We start from the raw sequence: 21,464 nt of genomic DNA, 5'->3' as shown, positions 1-21,464 counted from the left end.
CCGGTGCTCGTCATCCCATAACCTAATACTTAAAGACTTAAAGTCATTTTCAAACTTAATTTTTTTTTTTAAGTTTTAAATTACATGCCCTAGATATTGTTTGAATATGTTCTGACTGTTGTTCAATCACATACTTTACAATATGGCTCCATTATTTAACATTAGTTCATTTATTAACAAACTCATTTATTAACAAACAAAATACTTCTAAAGCATGTATTAATCTTAGTTAAATGTACATTTCAGCATTTAATAACACATTATTAAAATCAAAAGTTGTAACTGTATTATTTAATGGACCTGAGCTTACACTAACAGTTGCTTTTTTAAACTAACATTATCAAAGAAGAATAACTTCTGTAAAAATGTAGCTATTCGCTCTTTGTTGATGTTAATGCATTAACTGGCGAGACATTATTGTAAAGTGTTACCTATTGTTCTTTATAATTCTTTAGCACTTTAATCTGTTTCAAATATTTGTTTACTTTATACATTTTTGTGTATTGCTTTATTGTATTTAAATGTTTGGTTCTTTTGTTATACGAAAGTTTTTAAACCTGTTATAGTATGACAACACTTTTTTTGCAACTTTTTTTTAAATATCGTGATAATACCGTATACCGTGATAAAAGCTTCAGCAATTAATCGCAACATGAAAATTTGATACCGGCACATGCCTAACATTGACGCGGACAACAACGTAGAAGTATAAATGAAAACCGACGCGTAACTTGCGGCGTGGAGGATATGGCGTAGGTCCGGCGTAGAAGTATAAATCAGCCTTTAACCTGTTAACTGTCACTGTATATTGAAAATATACATGAAAATTCACTATACAAACTTAAATGGTTGCAATTCAAGAATGCTTTGGAATATAGACATACGTTTGGTCTCGTTTTAAAGAAGACAGACAGCAGATTATGGCTCAAGTGAAAACACTTCAAAAAATAAAAGTATGAAAAAGTTTAAATTTACTGTTAAAGGTGGGGTAGGTAAGTCTGATCTAAAACACTTTTGTCCAAATGTGTTTAAATTGTCTTTATATGTCAATACATAATTAAAATTTAAGTACTCTGAAAAAGAGAGTATAAAAATCGAGTGACTCTAGACTTTTTAATCTGCAATAAACACCGCTCATTATTTTCGTTCGGGCCGAAACAAGTGATTGGCTGGGGCGACTGTCACTCTCTCTCGCTACCATGGCTACCGCCGCTTTTGCTCCAGGATCTGCCCACATGCGCGCCCCACTGTTGCCTAGTCGGGCTACTTCAAACACTTGCCGCGGGCTGTTTTTCATGTCCGTGGGTTGAAGCTATTCCAATTATGTGATGTTTTGCCCCGGGATTTGCGAATTTTAGCAGGCAGCCCTACCAAAAAGACACATATTTTACCCCCCAAACGCGATTTTTACCGGAGAAACACGATTGGGCTTGTTTTGGCCTAGTTTTGAGTAGCAATTGGGCGGATGTTGTTGTGAAAACCTGGCAACCCTGGCGCACCCGTTTGATTTGAGTTCAAGAGGCTGTATTTCTGCTGGACAGGTAATCTTTCACTTTGATTATACATTTTTTTGGTTTATGTTTTCATGAAGCATGTCTCACTAGCACACGTAGCTGCCTAATATAGCTAACATAACATTACTTAGCATAAAGTTACAATGTTATACACTTAGCGAACCATTAGTAGAGATGATAAATACTCAATATGCTTAGCTCAAGTTGATCGCTGTCGTGTTGAATTTCGCAAAATGTAACTTTAGATAACAAAATGCATGTGTAAAAGCTAGTACACCACATCCAGGAACTTTTTTTAAGAACTAAGTTAGCTTCTCTGTCTAAACTCTTCTACCATGTTCACCGAGAACTTTACCTGCACGTTTATTTCGGCCCTTGGTTTGTTTTTATATACTCTACCTACGTTTTTATCTTGTTTCTGTGTGTCGTAGACACTGTGTTGTGTGTGTATTTTGAACTTTACCAGTATCGTTATTCTAGCTTGAGAGTGAGTACTAAAAGACATCTTATTTGTTTATATTCATAATGATACAGTTAGATTTTTTTATTACATGTGATTCTGACATGATGTCACTATATGCACTCCGCTCCTTCTTCTCCGCTCGCCTCAGGTAAATAATGCGTCTTTCAGCTGATCGCGGTGGGCGTAGCGCGTTCATGTGTTTTGGGGGCGTGGCTTTGGAAAGAGCTCAGAAGGGAGAAGGTGGAGTGAATGGAAATAATGAGCTGTCTTTAAAACAGTCGTGAGAGGTCTACAGACACTCAATTTTCATACTTTCTTTTTCAGAGTACTTACATTTTGATTATGTATTGATATATAAAGAAAGTTTAAACAAATTTGGAAAAAAAGTTTTTTAACCAAATCCTACCTACCCTACCTTTAATCAAATGTACTGTGCTAAATATTTTATATTTTATGTAAAATATATATGTTACAAAATAATTTGTACTCTAAAATTCCTATCACATAAAAGCCAAATGTCTAACCAATTTGTGTTCCAAAAATTTGAAGTTGATATCACAAAAATTTAAGTTCCCATGAGATTTTGTTTATGCGCCACCGGGTGTCATTGAAATTCCATCGATTTTTTTTACGCAATCTCCTGTAACAAATGTATATATTTTTGTCCAAATACCACAAAACAGTGGGCAGATATAGAACCGTGAGACTCAGACCTATCCGACGATATGTGTTTTGTCAAGATTAGAAAAGGTTTTTAATATAAAGTTTTTAAAATAAATGTTGTAATATGACGACGGCCACTAGGAGAGGAGCCGCTAGAAGAATTTAGAGTACCGTTTCCATGGTAAGGCAAAATCCGATTTCAAAACGGTTTTCACAGGATGAATCTTGAGTTCGTAAGCTTTCGAAAGATGTATAGTTTGTCAACATTAGATCAGGATAAATATAGGATATATTTGGCCCAGTGGGCCAGTGACAGTTAACATATCAGGTCACATATTGCACACATCAGGTATTAGCAGGCTGAATCTCATGAAATAAGACTCTATATAAACATATATGAACTGTAATCATTGATTTGAGAGTTTTACCTAAAATTATGAAACCGTGAATATGTTCCACCACCAGTTCACAGGACAGTCCGATGGCATGCTTGAAGTTTGCCGCAGCGATGTCCCAGTACGAGTGGTCGCCGTGGCTTCGTTGTAGCCACAGTGACATGACAGGCAGAAGGAGCTGGATGACAGAGAAGATGGCAAAGCCAGGCCCTATCGAGGAGGAAGAGGACTTTGTGTTTGATTTTGGATCTGCAGCAGTGTGATTGAGAGTGGTGTTATTCACAGGCGTCTCACCTGGTATCTTGATGACCTCGCGCAGAAGTTCAAACAGCAGCTCAAGTGTAGGTGGCTGATGCTGACGAGGACAGTTTGACACGGCTGCCGTCAGCTGCTCCAACAGAAGAATCCACACCTGGATCAATCCTGCACACGCAAAACCAATCACCTTTATGCAGCAGTAATACAATGCACCAAGCGTTAGCCTATGACGTCGCTACAGGTGCGACCTCAGGTGTAAAAGGACACGTTATCCTCTTTCTTGTCTTCAGGATTCGTTTGCTTGAAGTGTAAGGAGCATGAGCGTTAAAGGGTTAGTTCACCCAAAAATGAAAATTCTGTCATTAATTACTTCCCCTCATGTCGTTCGACACCTGTAAGACCTCCGTTCATTTTCAGACACAAATGAAGATATTTTAGTTGAAATCTGATGGCTCTGAAAGGCCTCCATTGGCACAATGCACTTTACACTCTCAAGACCCATAAAAGGTACTAAAGACGTCGTTACAAAGTCCATCTCACTACAGTGGTTCTACAATAACTTTATAGAGTGACGAGAATAGTTTTTGTGCGCAAAAAAACCCTAAATAACGACTTATATAGTGATGACCGATTTCAAAACACGGCATCATGAAGCTTCGAAGCGTTATGAATCAGTGAGTCGAATCATGATTCGGATCGCGGGTCAAACCGCCAAACTGCTGAAATTTGGCGATTCAAACCGCTGATTCAACTCACTGATTCATAACGCTTCGAAGCTTCATGATGCCTTGTATAGTCATCACTATAGAAGTCGTTATTTAGGGTTTTTTTGCGCACAAAAACTATTCTCGCCGATTCATAAAGTTATTGTAGAGCCACTGTAGTGAGATGGACTTTGTAAGGACGTCTTTAGTGCCTTTTAAGGGTCTTGAGAGTGAACCGTGCATTGTGCCAATGGAGGCCTTTCAGAGCCATCAGATTTCAACTAAAATATCTTCATTTGTGTTCCGAAGACGAACGGAGGTCTGACGGGTGTCCAACGACATGAGGGTAAGTAATTAATGACAGAATTTTCATTTTTGGGTGAACTAACCCTTTAACCCCTAGGAGTCTGAGCTGTTTTAGGGCCCTTTAGAAGTTGACATGCTCTGACATTTGTGCATTTTTCAGTTGCTTATAAACATATTAATGGCAAAAGTGTAATAACACTGTATTCAGCACTAACTGGGCTACCATAATATGTGAGCAACATGCTTGAATTTTTGAGGGAACAATGTTTATGCATAATTTTTGAAAAAAAAAACATAATTAAGGCTTCAAAACACACAATAGATATGTGTTCAGAAGCCCTTTGATTATTGGGTGTTTTTGTTTAGAGTTTTTGCTTTACACTGATGTGAGAATCATTGCGCCTACTCATTCACATAAAACAATATATTAATTTACATTTTGTAAAACACTTTTTCTTTACTCAGGCCTTATGCGAGTAGGCGTGAACGAACCATGAATAATAATGTGATCACTCCTGAGAAACAAAGACCTGCATAATAATGAGCTGCATAATAAATGAGCTTTAGGTAGGCCTACTAGATTTTAGGTTTACTAGATAAGTACAGTAACAGTAACAGGTGGGGGGGGGGGGGGATCTAAATGTTTTTTACTTAAAGCAAGCTAAATGATCTGCCAAAAAAGAAACAAGATTTCAACCAGAAGAGCTAAAAAAAACAGTAATATTGTGACAATAGGTAATGATGAATGTTATAAGTAAAATATTTGGGATTATGCAATGCAATTATGATTTCAAATAGTATCTGGTGACTTTAGGTTGATTGGGACACATTTTCCCAGTCATTTCAATAACAAATATTTTCTGAATCATTTGTAAACGATCAAATACTCAAAATACTCAAATATCAGTCAGAAACACGTGAAATGCATGAGCCAGCGCTAAGGCTATTGTCTGCTATATTGGTATCAAATATACTAATATATGTATTATACCAGTCTGTTATATTATATCAAATATATTAAAAACATTGATTAAAATTAAGATACAATTTATACAAAACGAAATTCAGTTTAAAGAAAGCAATTAACTTTCTAAAAAACAAACAAAAAACAACAACATAGGGTATAATATTTAAACATCAATATGAAGCAAAATTCGTTTTAAAAACATTGATTAAAGCTACACTGTGTAACTTTTTTCATTTATTCTTAGCTAAAAACACATAGTTCTTTCAAAAATATATGTGCTCATTAATGTATATTTACTTCTTTCAAGTAATAAAGTATTCTCGTAAGTTTATAATATGCCCTTGAAAATACATACGGGTGAGGGGTTCGAATGCGGGTCACTATGTTGCCCCTCCATCTTGAAAGTACATTAGCCAAAGAGGGACATACCCGTAAATTCAAGCTTCGCCTTTGGCGTTTTAACACTCGATGGCACCGTGTCGAATGTGGACGAGGTCGAACTGGAAGCCATGTTAATCTTGGACTAAATCGCCCACCGTAGGAGTTAAAACGAAATCGGAATTTAGAGGAAGAGAAACTAATATTCACTGGATGGTCATAGGGGTGTAACGGTTCGCGTATTCGTACCGAACGGTTCACGGGGTGAGTTCCAAATGGAATCAGTATTCCCTATTTGATCATCCCTATGTGAGCAGGACACACGTGTGCCGTATGTAGCAGTTTGGAATGCACTTGGCAAAGGGAGCGGCGTAATTTCCTCATTATCTTCAGCTGGGATGTTCCGGTGACAACGCAGCGCCGGCATAAATAAATATACAATTCATATTTTTAAGAGTTATATTACTTTTTATATACAGTATTACAAAGCATATTTTTATAAACATTTTAAAATAAAAAATGTTTATTTTTATTTGCAACAGTTAGGCTAAAAAAAAGAAAATGATGCAGATAAAACTGCGACATCTGCTGCAGTGTTGCCAAGTTCATACATGTCCGCAGGTTGAAGCGACCCCAATTGTGTGATATTTAGCACCGGGAATGCGTATTTCAGCAGGAAACCCTGCCAAAAAGACATATATTTTACCCCCCATAAGAGATTTTTACCAAAAAAAACCCACTGAAATGAGACTGGGCTTGTTTTGGGCTAGTTTTGAGTAGCGATTGGGCGGGTTTTGTTGTGAATATCTGGCAACCCTGATCTGCTGACGGACACTGTGCTGCGTTGTCACCGGAACATCCCAGCTGAAGATAATGAGGAATTTACGCCGCTCCCTTTGCCAAGTGCATTCCAAACTGCTACATACGGTACACGTGTGTCCTGCTCACATAGGGATGATCAAATAGGGAATACTGATTCCATTTGGAACTCACCCCGTGAACCGTTCGGTACGAATACACGAACCGTTACACCCCTAGTCATATACCTTTTCACCACTAGATGGGGGAAAATATCACACAGTGTAGCTTTAAAATAAAGATGCAATTTATACAAAACGAAATTCACTGTAAAAAAGGCAATTAATACTCAAATATCATTTCCATCTTAAGTTCATTTATGAGACGCATGCAATGCAGCGCTAAGGCTATTGTCTGTTATATTGACTTCTTATAAAATATGAAGCAACTATATTAAAAACATTGATTAAAATTAAGATACAATTTATACAAAACGAAAACAGGCCAAATAAATCATGTCTAAACAGTCTTGCGTCATGTTGCATCAGGATTTATATTTAAACAGTCTTTTTGCATTTAATATTCACAGATGCCAACTGTGCCTTTTAAACTTAGCCTACCTTACAATGAACTCTCAATCAGCTTTCCATGAGGAGAATTATTCCAGGATTATTACTCAAAGCGATGTATCTGACCCATAGCTTCACTAGTTGTTTGCATGAGTTGATGTGTGTGTGGGCGTCGACGCATGGATCGCCTGTATTTGAATCTGAATGAGTGCGCGGTCTGTGGGCGTGGCCGGATTAGCGGGTAATGAGGCAGTAATGAGTTGACTGATATCTCCCACTTTTCACACAGATTACATAAACACAGAATATTTGTTTTCGTTTTGATTTACATGATTTAAAACCTGACATTTCAACGTTTCTTTAGACATTTGTCTCATGTTTGTGTGTCAAGTTCTCACTAAGATAGAGGTCATTTTCTGAAGAGAATCAGATTAGACATCATTGAGAGAGAGGCTGAAGATCGCGAATCATGTTTGTTTCCCTTATTTTGCAAAAAGCATAATTTGGTTTTCATTGTGACTGTACACAAAAAAATAGAAACTTAACAGATTATAATGATGTATAACACATACATTCACATTGAATCTCTTTGGTACTGATAAGAAAAAAGCAAGCCAATTGCGACGACCGACTCGAGAGGGTTAAGATGTCTCCGCTCTTTAAGAGCTCCGCCTGAGTAGCGTGTCTGAGTTGTTAAGTTTTGCAAAGTCTCCATTGTAAGCTATTCTAAGAGTAGGGCATAGTTAGGCCTCCTCTCGCTCTAGAGAGTCGTCCTGCTGAGGCCTCTGTCCTTAGAGCTCGGCCAGGCAGTGGTGCTTTGTTTGGCTCTCTGTGAACCTCCTTTGCTGCTGCTTGGGGTCGGGAGTGTTGCTAGGCTTCCTCTCGCTTGGAACATCATCCTTCCGAGGCCTTCGCTTCCTAGAGCTCCACTTAAATAGCAGCTCCCAGTTATTAGTCTCTCTGTGAGCCTCCTTGGGAAGCTGTCTTGAGTGTAGATCATAGTAGTTCTCCTCTCCCTTTAGAGAGTCATTATGCAGAGGTCTCCTTGGCTACTGCCTTTACAGAGAAGTGAGGCTGAGGAGTGAGTTGCTAGGTGCTCTGTGTGCTTCCTTGATGACTATTCTTAGCGTTGGGCCTCCTCTCGCTTTAGAGAGTCGTCATGCTGAGGCCTCTGTCCTTAGAGCTTGGCTGGGCAGTAGTGCCTAGTAGTGTTTTTAGGCTCTCCTGAGCCTGTTTTGCTACTGCCTTTAATTTGAGCATTGCTAGGCCTCCTCTCCCTATAGAGTCCTCAGAGCTCTGCCTGATTAGCAATTTTGAATTGTAGGCTTTCTGTGAGCCTCCTTGGAAGCTGTTCTGAGCGTGGAAGGTAGTTAGGCCTCCTCTCGCTTTAGAGAGTCATCATGCTGAGGCCTCCATTCTTAGAGGTCGGCTAGGCAGTGGTACTGAGTGAAAGGTAGGGCTGTACGATTAATCGAAAAATAATCGAAACCGACATTCAGAACCGCTAACCGACCTATTTTTCCCATGTCGGTTATTTCGGTTTTCACGTGACTCCGCCCCGTCAGTCACATCAAGTGCAGTTTTTCAAGGCACACAGAGAGATGCAGGAGCAGTTATCTGTGTTTATAGATGCCCAGAATCACTATAGTAACTGCATGTTTTACACAGTTTATACAGGTCAGTTAATTGCTGTTCTTATAGCCTACGCGCTGACGCGCGCGCACGCACACACACACACACACACACACACACAGTCGGCGCGCGCAAGCCCCGAAGCCAGATTGCTTTCACTTTCGTGCTCATAAAGTTTGTCAAGTACATGCGTTTAAAGGCTTGCCAGTTTCAACATTTAAAGCGATTGTGCACTATTCAAAAACAACAATACGGAAAACTTCTCCGTTCAGTGCTCAGCTTCTTTCTGTGACACAGAGCCGAGCCGTGTCGCGTCTCTGACAACGCGCGCGCCCTGAAGGCAGATCTTTCACCTGCGTCCTCACAAAGCTTGTCATTTGTATGTGGTTTAAGCCCTGCCAGTTTGAACATTAAAGCGAGTTTCGACCATGAGATGTGTATTATGTTGAGCTAATGCCTGATATATGGTGACAAACGAACACTCAGACAGAAGCTCGCACATCACGTGAATATCGCGCGCAGAGGAGCGCAGAAACGCCGTCCTGTGACTAAAGTAAAGTCACTAAAGTAGCTTAGAAACTCAACTGTTATAGGCATGCATTTTAATACCTTTGAAGTACAAACCACAGCTTCATAATGAATAGAGACGGTATGAGTAATTCACACACACCATCACTCTCACTTTCATTCAAATAAATGTAATGTAGGCCTACTGTGCTAATTTATCTGATGTACAACAAGCAGAATCCCATAGAAAATAACTGCTGAAAGTCAACCGTTTCCTAAGTTCACAAAGAAATGCACTTTTTCATTAGAAAAAAAATTCCACCTTTAATAGTAGAAAATATTTACAGTAAAAACCTTATCAGTGAACTTACTCAAAAACCTTATGAGGGCAAAAAAAAAGCAAGAAAAAAAGCAAAATAATCGTTGATTAATCGCAATCGAGGTAAAATGTTCAATTAATCGAGGTTTTTATTTTTGGTCAAATCGTTACAGCCCTAGTGACAGGTTCTCTGTGAATCTCCTTGGTACTCCTTGTACTTTAGTCCTCCACTCCCCTGAGCTCCGCCTGCTTCCTGGTGTCAAGTTGCTAGGACATCTATGAAGCCTCCTTGACAGGCATTGGATGTAGCTAGGCCTCCGCTATGCTAAGGCCTCCATCCTCTGAGCTCAGTCAGGGGCTAAGTTGCTTGGCTCTCTGTGAGCCTCCTTGGCTACTGCAATTAAACCGGAGCATTGCTAGGCCTCCTCTCAAGTTCAAGTTCAAAGCCTATATTATCATTTGCACAGTTCCCTGCACAACAAAATTCTTGCTTTGCTTTCCACCAAGAATGTTTTTTTTTTAAATAAGGAAATATACATAAATAAGTAGAAGAAACATATAAATATATGCATATATACAAATATACTAATAAATTACAAATATATAATATAATGCAATCCTCATAAAGTATCTGTGCAAGTCTGGGTGCCTGACTGTGGAGTGTTATCCTGCTGAGACCTCCAATCCACAGAGCTCCGCCAGGATAGCAATTCAGAGTTGTAGGCTCACTGTGAGCCTCCTTTGAAGCTGTCTTGAGTGTGGGACGTAGTTAGGCCTCCTCTCGCTTTAGAGAGTCGTCATGATGAGGCCTCTGTTCTTAGAGCTCAGCTAGGCAGTAGTGGTACTGAGTTTCAGGTTCTCTGTGAGCCTTCTTGGTACTCCTGGGTTAGGAATGTTGCCAGGCCTCCTCTTGCTATAGAGTCATTTTTTTAAAGGCCTCCTCTCCCCTGAGCTCCACCAGATATTGTGTCAAGCTGCTGGCCCTATTATGTAGCCTCTTTGACAGGCATAGGCATAGTGTTATCCATCCTATGAGCTCAGCCAGGGGCTAAGTTGCTAGGCTCTCTGTGAGCCTCCAAGGGTACTGCTTTTGAACCAGAGCGTTGCTAGGCCTCCTCTCACTAGAAAGAGTTATCCTGCTGAGGTCTCCACTCCCCAGAGCTTCGCCTGAATAGCAATTATGAGTTATAGGCTCTCTGTCCTGAGTATGGCATATAGTCAGGTCTCCTCTCTCTTTATAGAGTCATCATGTTGAGGCCTTGTTCTTAGAGCTCCTTTCAGTTGCAATATTCCCTTAAAGGTTTTCTTGAGAATACCAAGCGCTTTAATTGCTTTGGACTGTGGCCGTAGAGAATTAAGTTACAACAGCCACAGGTGCGTACCTTAGGGATTGAGACTACTTTAGAGTAATTGACTGTAATGTCAGCCAATAAGGCATTCATCCCTTCAGCATGGCGGAGTGGGTATTTGTTCCCCATAGTGTCCTCAAGAGGATGCAATGCGAGTTCGGATTCGAAAGGGAATATAATACACATATAACCATGGTTCCCTGAGAAGGGGAATGAGACACTGCGTCTCTTTGCCATGCTTTAGAATTGCATGGCGTGTTCTACAGGTGCCCTTTTATACCTCATAGGTCATAGGCTGTCGCCGGCCAATGTCAAGTTCATTGTCATGTTTAGACTCATGCTTCAGACACCAGCAATGCCGAAGGCAGTCCCAATAGTGTCCTTAAGAGGATGTAGTGCAAGTTCCCATTCGAAAGGAAACTGTATTTTTATAACTAACAATAACAAAGAATAATTAAAGCTGCGAGCAGCGATGACGGGCCCAAGCCGGTGGCAACGCCACGCCGGTGGCATCAGCTTAACTGTGCACGGCAGGCAATATGCATTTAAACAGGAGAATATTTTAGAATCGCTCGAATATGCCACATTTACCGCAGCAACTGGTGCCACTATCACCACAAGCCACACCCATGATGTAATTTAAAGGGTTAGTTCACCCAAAAATGAAAATTCTGTCATTAATTACTCACCCTCATGTGGTTGGACACCCGTAAGACCTCCGTTCATATTCGGAACACAAATGAAGATATTTTAGTTGAAAGCTGATGCTGAGAAAGGCTTCACACAGGCCTCCATTGGCATTCAGTACATTGACACTTCCAAGATCCATGAAAGGCACTTAAAACGTCGTTACAAAGTCCATCTCACCACAGTGGCTCTACAATAATCATACAATGCGACGACAATAGTTTTTGTGCGCAAAAAAAAATCAAAATAACACCTTTATCCAACTTGTTCTCGACTTCCGTGTATGCCTCCACGACGCATGCGCGAGAATATGACGCAGATCCGGCGTTCGGACATATGACCCAGAAGCGATTTGTTTACGAGCAGAGGAAGACGCGCGTATCTCAGCTGTTGGATTCTACATTGATCGTGCTTTAGGTCTCGGCGTAGTGCTCAAAATGGGGTTAGAGTGTGCATTTCATGGAATCCCGAGCCCCGGCGCTACGTCATATTCTCGCGCATGCGTCGTGGAGACACACGCGGAAGGCAATAACAAGCTGGATAAAGGTGTTCTTTTGATTTTTTTTTGCGCACAAAAACTATTGTCGTCGCATTGTATGATTATTGTAGAGCCACTGTGGTGAGATAGACTTTGTAACGACGTTTTAAGTGCCTTTCATGGATCTTGGAAGTGTCAATGTACTGAATGCCAATGGAGGCCTGTGTGAAGCCTTTCTCAGCCATCAGCTTTCAACAAAAATATCTTCATTTGTGTTCCGAATATGAACGGAGGTCTTACGGGTCTCGAACGACATAAGGGTAATTAATGACAGAATTTTCATTTTTGGGTGAACTAACCCTTTAAATCTAGATTAATTTTAATGTCATAGGATAAAATAGATAAAAGTTATCTTTTCCTGCTCAAAATTTTGTAAGTCCAGAAGGCCAGTATTTAATTCAAGGTGTTTGTAGTTCTTTTTTACTAATTCACACTAAAGTGATAGTTTTTTGTGATAGTCTATGATACGAAAGGGTTAAATTATCATTCCCAGAGAGAAAGGCACACACCCAAACTCACAGGGTGAGAGAGACACCCCCCCCCCCCCCACACACACACACACACACACACGTGCGCGCACACACACTCAAACACACACACAGGGTGAGCCTGAGAGTGAGGGGGGAGGGGAAGGACTGAGAGAGAGGCAATCTGCACATTGAACAAGATTCACAAGATTTTAACAACAAAAAGAAATAAAATCTAAATGGTGGGAGAAAGTTTTTTTTATTTCACTCTCTGAAAAAATTATTTTGAATATATTTGAAATCAATATGTGTGGTCCAATATAAAAAATAAATGACAAAATTAATAAATGGAACCAAATCACAGAAACAGCAAAGATGATTTTAAAGGGTTAGTTCACCCAAAAATGAAAATTCTGTCATTAATTACTCACCCTCACGTCGTTTGACACCCGTAAGACCTCCGTTCATATTCGGAACACAAATGAAGATATTTTTGTTGAAAGCTGATGGCTGAGAAAGGCTTCATATAGGCTTCTATTGGCATTCAGTACACTTATACTCCCAAGACGGATAAAAGGCACTCAGAACATCGTTACACAGTGTCTCTACAATAATCTTACAATGCGACGACAATAGTTTTTGTGCGCAAAAAAATCAAAATAACACCTTTTTCCAACTTGTTACTGCCTTCCGTGTGTGCCTCCACGACGCATGCGTGAGAATATGACGCAGATCCGGCGTTCGGACAGATGACCCAGAAGTGATTTGTTTACAATCAGAGGAAGACGCGCGTGTCTAAGCTGTTGGATTCTACATTGATCGTGCTTTAGGTCTCGGCGTAGTGCTCAAAATGGGGTTAGATTGCGCATTTCATGGATTCTCGAACCCCGGCGCTACGTCATATTCTCGCGCATGCGTCGTGGAGGCACACACGGAAGGCAATAACAAGCTGGATAAAGGTGTTATTTTGATTTTGTTTTGCGCACAAAAACTATTGTCGTCGCATCGTAAGATTATTGTAGAGTCACTGTGGTGAGATGGACTTTGTAACGATGTTCTGAGTGCCTTTTATCCGTCTTGGGAGTGTAAGTGTACTGAATGCCAATGGAGGCCTTTCTCAGCCATCAGCTTTCAACAAAAATATCTTCATTTGTGTTCCGAATATGAACGGAGGTCTTACGGGTCTCGAACGACATAAGGGTGAGTAATTAATGACAGAATTTTCATTTTTGGGTGAACTAACCCTTTAATATCAGTGTTAGGTAAGAGTAAGATGCGTGTCTACATTTTATGGAAGTTTATTATAAATAGCCACTTTTATAAAATCATGTGAAATTTATGTTTTAATACATTTATATTATATCAGTAAATAATTAATTTAAAGACATATGCATCATCCGTGATCTTGGCAAACACATCACATGACGTTTTTATTTCAAGTGAAAGTTATTTGTGATAGCCTATATGAAAGGGTTAAATTATCATCATCAAGAGAGAAAGTCACACACACACACACACACACACACACACACACACACACACACACACACACACACACACACACACACACACACACACACACACACACACACACACACACACACACACACACACACACACACACACACACACACACACACACACACACACACACACACACACACACACACACACACAGTGATAGAGTGAGAGTGTGGGAGAGGGGGAGGGGGAGGGGGAGGGGGAGGGGAAGGACTGAGAGAAAGGCACACACACAAACTCACAGGGTGAGAGTGAGGGGGAAGGGGAAAGACAGGCAGAGGGCATTCCATAGACTTAAAGGGTTAGTTCACCCAAAAATGAAAATTCTGTCATTAATTACTCACCCTCATGTCGTTGGACACCCGTAAGACCTCCGTTCATATTCGGAACACAAATGAAGATATTTTAGTTGAAAGCTGATGGCTGAGAAAGGCTTCAGATAGGCCTCCATTGGCATTCAGTACATTGACACTTCCAAGATCCATGAAAGGCACTTAAAACGTCGTTACAAAGTCTATCTCACCACAGTGGCTCTACAATAATCATACAATGCGACGACAATAGTTTTTGTGCGCAAAAAAAAATCAAAATAACACCTTTATCCAACTTGTTCTCGACTTCCGTGTGTGCCTCCACGACGCATGCGCGAGAATATGACGCAGATCCGGCGTTCGGACATATGACCCAGAAGCGATTTGTTTACGAGCAGAGGAAGACGCGCGTGTCTAAGCTGTTGGATTCTACATTGATCGTGCTTTAGGTCTCGGCGTAGTGCTCAAAATGGAGCTTAAGTGTGTATTTCATCGATTCCCGAACACCGGCGCTACGTCATATTCTCGCGCATGCGTCGTGGAGGCGCACACGGAAGACAAGAACAAGTTGGATAAAGGTGTTATTTTGATTTTTTTTTGCGCACAAAAACTATTGTCGTCGCATTGTATGATTATTGTAGAGCCACTGTGGTGAGATAGACTTTGTAACGACGTTTTAAGTGCCTTTCATGGATCTTGGAAGTGTCAATGTACTGAATGCCAATGGAGGCCTGTGTGAAGCCTTTCTCAGCCATCAGCTTTCAACTAAAATATCTTCATTTGTGTTCCGAATATGAACGGAGGTCTTACGGGTGTCCAACGACATGAGGGTGAGTAATTAATGACAGAATTTTCATTTTTGGGTGAACTAACCCTTTAATGGTTTTTATTAGGGGTGTAACGATTCGTTTTAACAACGATACGATTCGTATCGCGCATTCCGACGCCTGTGCGAAGTTTCAAGAGTTTTCGAGCATGTTAAGTGCCCCAAAAGTACCCGAGAAGTCGAAAAAAAACAAAAAAAAAAAAACAAAGAATAATCTGAGGAAGAACAATAGGGCTCTGCGCCCTTTGGGCTTGGGCCCTAATAAACCAGAAAACAGCATCTTCTTGACATGTCAACAACACAAACCAAAATCTTCCAGTCTCAGCTACAACTAGGAGGATCAAAGTAGACGTTGTTCGCAGGCAGCCAATGTAGATCATAGGTTGGCATTATGCCAATTAGTTACAAACCTACATAGGTTTGAGCTGGAAGAAAGACTGGAGTGGACTCATTTCAGGCAGTTCAGAATCGCTTCTTTCTTTGGGGAGACAATAACGTCATTTATCTGCAGTTTGATATTTGAAGCTTTGCGGACCTTTTACATTCACAAACACTGTATATTACACACTGCATGAAAGGTAATATCTGAAAAAGCATAATTGGGGCACTTTAAATTCCTAAACTTACACTTCACCATATACTGTTACTCAACCCGTATCATGTGTGCTATCTTGATTTGAATGATACCTCAAATATTAAGTAAATAAATCACCTGTATCATCGTCAAACTCTGCTAAAACAGAGTCCATGCCATCCTCGCTGCTCACGGATCTCTCCTGAACTCTCATCGGGAGGCTGGCAAGCCGCGCACCCAAGAAAACTGGCTTGGACGGCATCTTATAGATTTTGGCAAGCAGCTGCAAAATAATCCATAATAAACACCAAACTACATGTTATTCTTTTCATATTCAAAAATCATTCTTTGACCCACATAAAAAAAAAAAACGTTTGAAAGTGTGTAAATCGTTTATGGACAGAAAAACGTTTATCTTGCCCACCTGTGAGCATTTCCTCAAATAGTCCAAGGCAGGCAGGCACAGATCTGTTGAGCTGTATCCACTGACATGAACACAGTCCCCAATCTCCTTATAGTCCACTTCTCCTACAAATAATCACACAGCATGTCGAATTTACTATAGATGCTTATAATCAGTTTGATCTGATTTTTTTTAACCATATTCAAATTTTTTCTTATCAGTAAGAATAGCACTCAACAATGGCATTACTCCTTTATGTGTTCAACAGGAAACATTATTATAACAGTATTTAATGCTTGCTTGTACAAATTTCTTTAACATCATTAAATCTCAAGTGAGAAATGCAGAGGATTTGAAGCTTAACGATTTTGTCACAGTATCAAATATGTAAATAGAAATGAGGTCTAAAACAATGATTTAACATTGGTTATGCAAATTGGTTATCGGAAATGTAAAACTATCAGAAGGGGTAAACAGGGTAAAAGGCTCCTTTGATTTTATTTTCCTCTAAACCACTAGATGCACTTTCTAAAACATCCGCTTTTCAAGATGAACATGGAAATTTGACTGATCCTTGATTTGATCTTATTATCGATAATATTTGAATTTTTTTAATATATTGTTGATTACGTAAGTAGCAAATGAGAATCGCTAAAATTCTTTATTTTGAGACAAAGGTCTTAATGATGTTTAGTTTTGTTCAAGATAATTAAAGCAATAGTTTTTCAGTAACGGAAGAATATGTAAAAGTTTGGTATTTGGGGTAAAAGGCACCGCTGCTTTTGGGGCGAAAGACAATAATTAACATGATATAAACAGCGGCTGACTTTAACATTTGTTGACCTGACATGGTTAGATTTAGATGGTAAATAACATATATTTTTGGGTGTCCACCTTAGAGATAATCACCATATTTATAATGAAACCATCATATTTAAAAATGTAATCCTGAATGTGAAGTATGTGAAGTAAATGTTTACTTTTTTAAATAATTTTGTTTGTATTTTTTTAAATATATTAATATATTTTAATGACAGTATATTTAATGAACCAAAATTAATTATTTTATAAATCATAATAAACAGAAATTAGTACAAACATTGCTAAAGTGATTGTTTTGAACATGTATTGACTTACACATTATTAAAAACATATTTTATCTAAAGTAATCGTATCATTACTGTGTGTGTTTGTCCAGTGCTGGTTTTATCCAATGTGTGTTTGGCCTAAAAGGCCCACCTCACCATCTCATACATTTATTCGATTTTTAAACAAAATAAACCACTTTTATGATTCATTTTCATTGAAAGTATGTTGCTCCATAAATGTTCACTACAAACATCATTTTTTTCTACAATCTTATACTATGGGAATAACAAAATGCACATTTAGCCCCGCTGTACCCTATCAGTTGTACAATATCTAATATAAAGTGCAATTGTAATTTAAAGTGAACAAGTATCTGGTAATCAATAGGAGCAAAACACACTGTGGTTGATACGGAGTAAAAGAGCAGCTCACCTAAACCTTTCACAAACTTCATAAGGCACATGATGTAGTCGGTGGCGGCGTTGGCAAACACCTGAATGTTGTCTGTGTTAATGAAGGCTTCGAAGACATCAAACACAGGTGCCTGTGACTTCCCTGCGTATGACAAGAATGAAGCACAAATGCATTTCAGATTGATTTGATTGATTTTCTTGTTCGTTGTGACCAGCTACTTTTCTAATGCATGATCTAAAATATGAATCATTATTAGAGGTTTATCACATTTGTATTTGGGAAAAGAATGAATTTAGTTTTTTTTCATGAATAACATTTATCAAAAACCAAATTGCATAGTAAAGTTATGTCTTCCTCACTGTTAGTGCCAAACAAAATGATCATTTAAAAAAAAGCTTCAAAAACTTTCCCCATCTTCCATTGGTTGGACAAATATATAGTCCCGCCTTAAACTATTATTGGATAATCTGCGTTTGAAGCTGTTGCAAAATGCACACCCATAACCGTGAAGTCTATATTACTCTGCAATCATAAGCCTACAATTATGCTAATGAACAATATTACTTGGTGAAATAATTGTGGTCACACTTTTGATTAGGGTCCAATTCTCACTATTAACTATGATATTTGCCTCAATAAACTCCTAATTACTGCTTATTAATAGTTAGTAAGGTAGTTGTTTAGGTATTGGGTGGATTAAGGGATGTAGAATATGATCATGTACTATATGCTTTATAAGTACTAATAAACAGCCAATATCCTAGTAATATGCATGATAATAAGCAACTAGTTCATAGTAAGATTTGGACATTAAGCTAAAGTGTTAACACTATTCAATTAAAGGTGGGGTAAGTGCTTTCTGGTAACCAATGTTGAGATTTCAAATCACCAAAACACACACGCCCCTAATTTGAATAGCTCCGCCCCACACATACGTAACCCAGGCAACGACCATGGCGGAATATGTCAGGCCAAAGGGTATGATGTCATTAATAAGTGAAAGCAATGTGTGTTGCTATGGTAATCCAGGTCGAATGTTCAGTGACAAAGTAATCCCTTACATCCCAAAAACACAAACACAGTTCTCATGAACAACTCGATCGCACGAGCACGACAGACCAACTAACCAACATATTACAATTATGACCAGATTAGAGGGTTATATTGATCACGAAAAGAGGAACCAAAGGAAACAAACATATATTAGGAGTTTATGGTCTTACTGTTCGGACACACTGCGAGCTGACGCTTGAAACAGACAGTGGTTTAACGTTATAGTATGTGGAAATGCTAATACATTTATAACGAAAACCATTATAAAGAAAACGAGTTGCGTTCATATTCTTTGCTCATCTGCTCGCCTGTATTGAGTATGCATCATCAAAAAGGTGTGAACTGAATTTGATCTTTTAATATTACTGTACATTAAGGCACTTAAAGGGAGGGTTGCATCCTCGCGTCGGTTCATCCCGATCATCCCTTTAATTCTGATGGTCTTTATACATAATTAATCTGTGCTTAAAATGAAGTGGTGCAACACAACTCGATTTAAAATAAAACCCAGATCAACAAATCCTTGATTAGTGACTCCCCCTGAAATTGCCTCACCGACACGGCATCCTCAATAAACCCGTCACCGATCTGAATGGAAATGAATGGGTCTTTATCAAGTGAACGACGATACGATCGCAAATGGACAAACAAGCGAACATGACATACGATATTAGTTCTGTGAAACAAAACAAAACCAGTGTTACTCGCCTATGGAGAAGAAATAAAGCAACCTCGGCCAACCTCGGCCATCTCTCCAGCGCTGAAAAGCTGATCGTAAGCCTTCTTTTGTTCCTTAGACATCTCTCTCTTTCTGTCGCTCGGCTAATGTCCGTCCTGTGTCGTGTATTTTGAATAATGACGCGCACTGAGCGCTCTCTTCTCCCCGTCATTAGTAGACACGCCCCTTACTGCTGATTGGCTACATGTTTGTTTTTGTCCTCGGCCCGAGACACTTTACTAAAGCAGTTTTGAAATAACACTTACCCCACCTTTACCCCAACTATCAAGCAATTGTTTTAAATGTATGATTTGTTGTTTTCGTCTAAATGTGCTGTAGAAATATAATATGCATGACTACTCTTTTATCATAAAGCTGTTATTGATGCCATAAAAGCAATAAGTCATGAGAGGTTGTGTACAGTTAAGGGGGTTTGCACCATTCAAGAACACTGTGAGCTAAAATCCCTATAATGCATGTTTTGCATTAATGCAGAATATACTGTTTATATCACACAAACAACTAACAATAAAGTGAACTTCACAGACCCATTGAATATTCTCCTATCAGGTAATCCTTCATATCCGTTTTGTTTCCATGCACAGTTCGGAGAGCACTGAAGAGCGGCCTCCAGCCAGACTGGATCTGAGCCGAACACATCTCCACCAGCTCTCCAATGGATGTTATCACCTGTGGACCCGACAGACAGATGCAGTTGGCCCACTATAGGGTTACGTTAAGCAGATTATGTAGCACTGAGACAGGTTTGGCCATGTGACTTGTCAGAATGTCAGACCTGATCTTGGACGTCTTCGTCGCAGAGCTCCAGCTGCATGATGTGCTCAAAGGGCCTGAAGAGAGCTTCATTAAAATGAAAGTGTGACAGCTCTGCCCAGCTGCTCAGAACCTCCGTCAGAACATCATGGATGAAGGACACGGCCTTCTGGGATACGTGGCGCTCCTTATGACAGGCCGCCTGTGGGGAAAAAGGTTGATAATTGAACATATATTTGTTCTGTTATGAAAGCTTTACACGTTCTTGCTAAAAATCGATTTCCTTTAGGAGAAAATGAATAGAATTGTTCCTTACACCTGCTCTATTCATCTCATGTCAGCAGAAACACAGAAAACACTGACTTTGGGGGCAGTCGTGGCCTAATGGTTAGAGAGTCGGACTTATAACCCGAAGGTTGCGGGTTCGAGTCCCAGGCCCGGCAGGAATTGTCGAATTGTCGGTTTATATCCAAATAAATCTAATTAATAAACTAAATTAACTATATAAACTAAATAACTGATCTGCCAACATTGTCACTGTATGATAATTTAAATGAGCTGATGACATCACTGTTTTCTCCAGAATGGCTATACAGCCGAATCAAATTCTGTTGCATTATTCTCCTGTTCCCACTGTGGTGCTGCTTTGAAACAATCTGCATTGCCATATCAATTCCCCACAGACAAAATCAAGTCAAAAAAATGTTCTTGTTCAAGAAGCCGTTTCATACAGATACACAGCACCAGGGGCGATTCTAGGATTTTCATTTCATTTTTTGAAAAGAAAATGGTAACACTTTAATTTAGGGTCCAATTCTCAATTCCCAATTCTCTAACTAGTAGCTTATTAGTATGCATATTAGGATATTGGCTGTTTATTATTACTTATAAAGCAAATATTAATGCCTTATTCTGCATGACCATATTGCACATCCCTTAATCATACAATGTAGGTATGTTTATAATCACTAAGATCCCAAATGTGAGGTTAGGGGGGTTTGGGGGCTTGCTCCCCAGAGAACATTTTGATTTCCATGATCTACATATGTGCATTTTAAGATATTCTGAACGCCAAAAAATTAGATAACAATAGCTTGACAACCATGTCAATGGGCAGATATGACTGATTAAGTTTTTAAATTTTCGTCAGTGAAGACAGTACACATATGTTTAACTGATATTTATGTTTTTTTCATGGACATGTTAATTTACAGAGGCTACCAGGAAAGCTAGGTAACTAAGTATTAAATTATTTTACAATATGCAC

General features: G+C 39.3%; 1 protein-coding gene across 2 annotated transcripts in view; it reads right to left on the bottom strand.

The window, feature by feature from the left end:
- Nucleotides 1-21,464, bottom strand: part of arfgef3 (ARFGEF family member 3) — a 103,249-nt gene that overhangs the window by 30,915 nt on the left and 50,870 nt on the right. For both annotated transcript variants that reach the window (XR_013818442.1, XM_079842886.1), the window contains 7 exons: nucleotides 20,220-20,399; nucleotides 19,972-20,113; nucleotides 17,671-17,793; nucleotides 16,171-16,274; nucleotides 15,885-16,029; nucleotides 3,330-3,458; nucleotides 3,069-3,245 (listed from right to left, as the gene is read on the bottom strand). Coding sequence is in view for 1 of the 2 variants with exons in the window: in XM_079842886.1 (XP_079699012.1) it covers nucleotides 3,069-3,245; nucleotides 3,330-3,458; nucleotides 15,885-16,029; nucleotides 16,171-16,274; nucleotides 17,671-17,793; nucleotides 19,972-20,113; nucleotides 20,220-20,399 (1,000 nt within the window). In the remaining variant the exon portion in view is untranslated. The remainder of the gene's footprint in view (nucleotides 1-3,068; nucleotides 3,246-3,329; nucleotides 3,459-15,884; nucleotides 16,030-16,170; nucleotides 16,275-17,670; nucleotides 17,794-19,971; nucleotides 20,114-20,219; nucleotides 20,400-21,464) is intronic.

This window comes from Gobio gobio (assembly GCF_949357685.1).
Source record: "Gobio gobio genome assembly, chromosome: 18".
Classification (NCBI taxonomy): domain Eukaryota; kingdom Metazoa; phylum Chordata; class Actinopteri; order Cypriniformes; family Gobionidae; genus Gobio; species Gobio gobio.
Note: the sequence above shows the minus strand (reverse complement) of the source record. Positions and strands in the feature narration are given on the sequence as shown.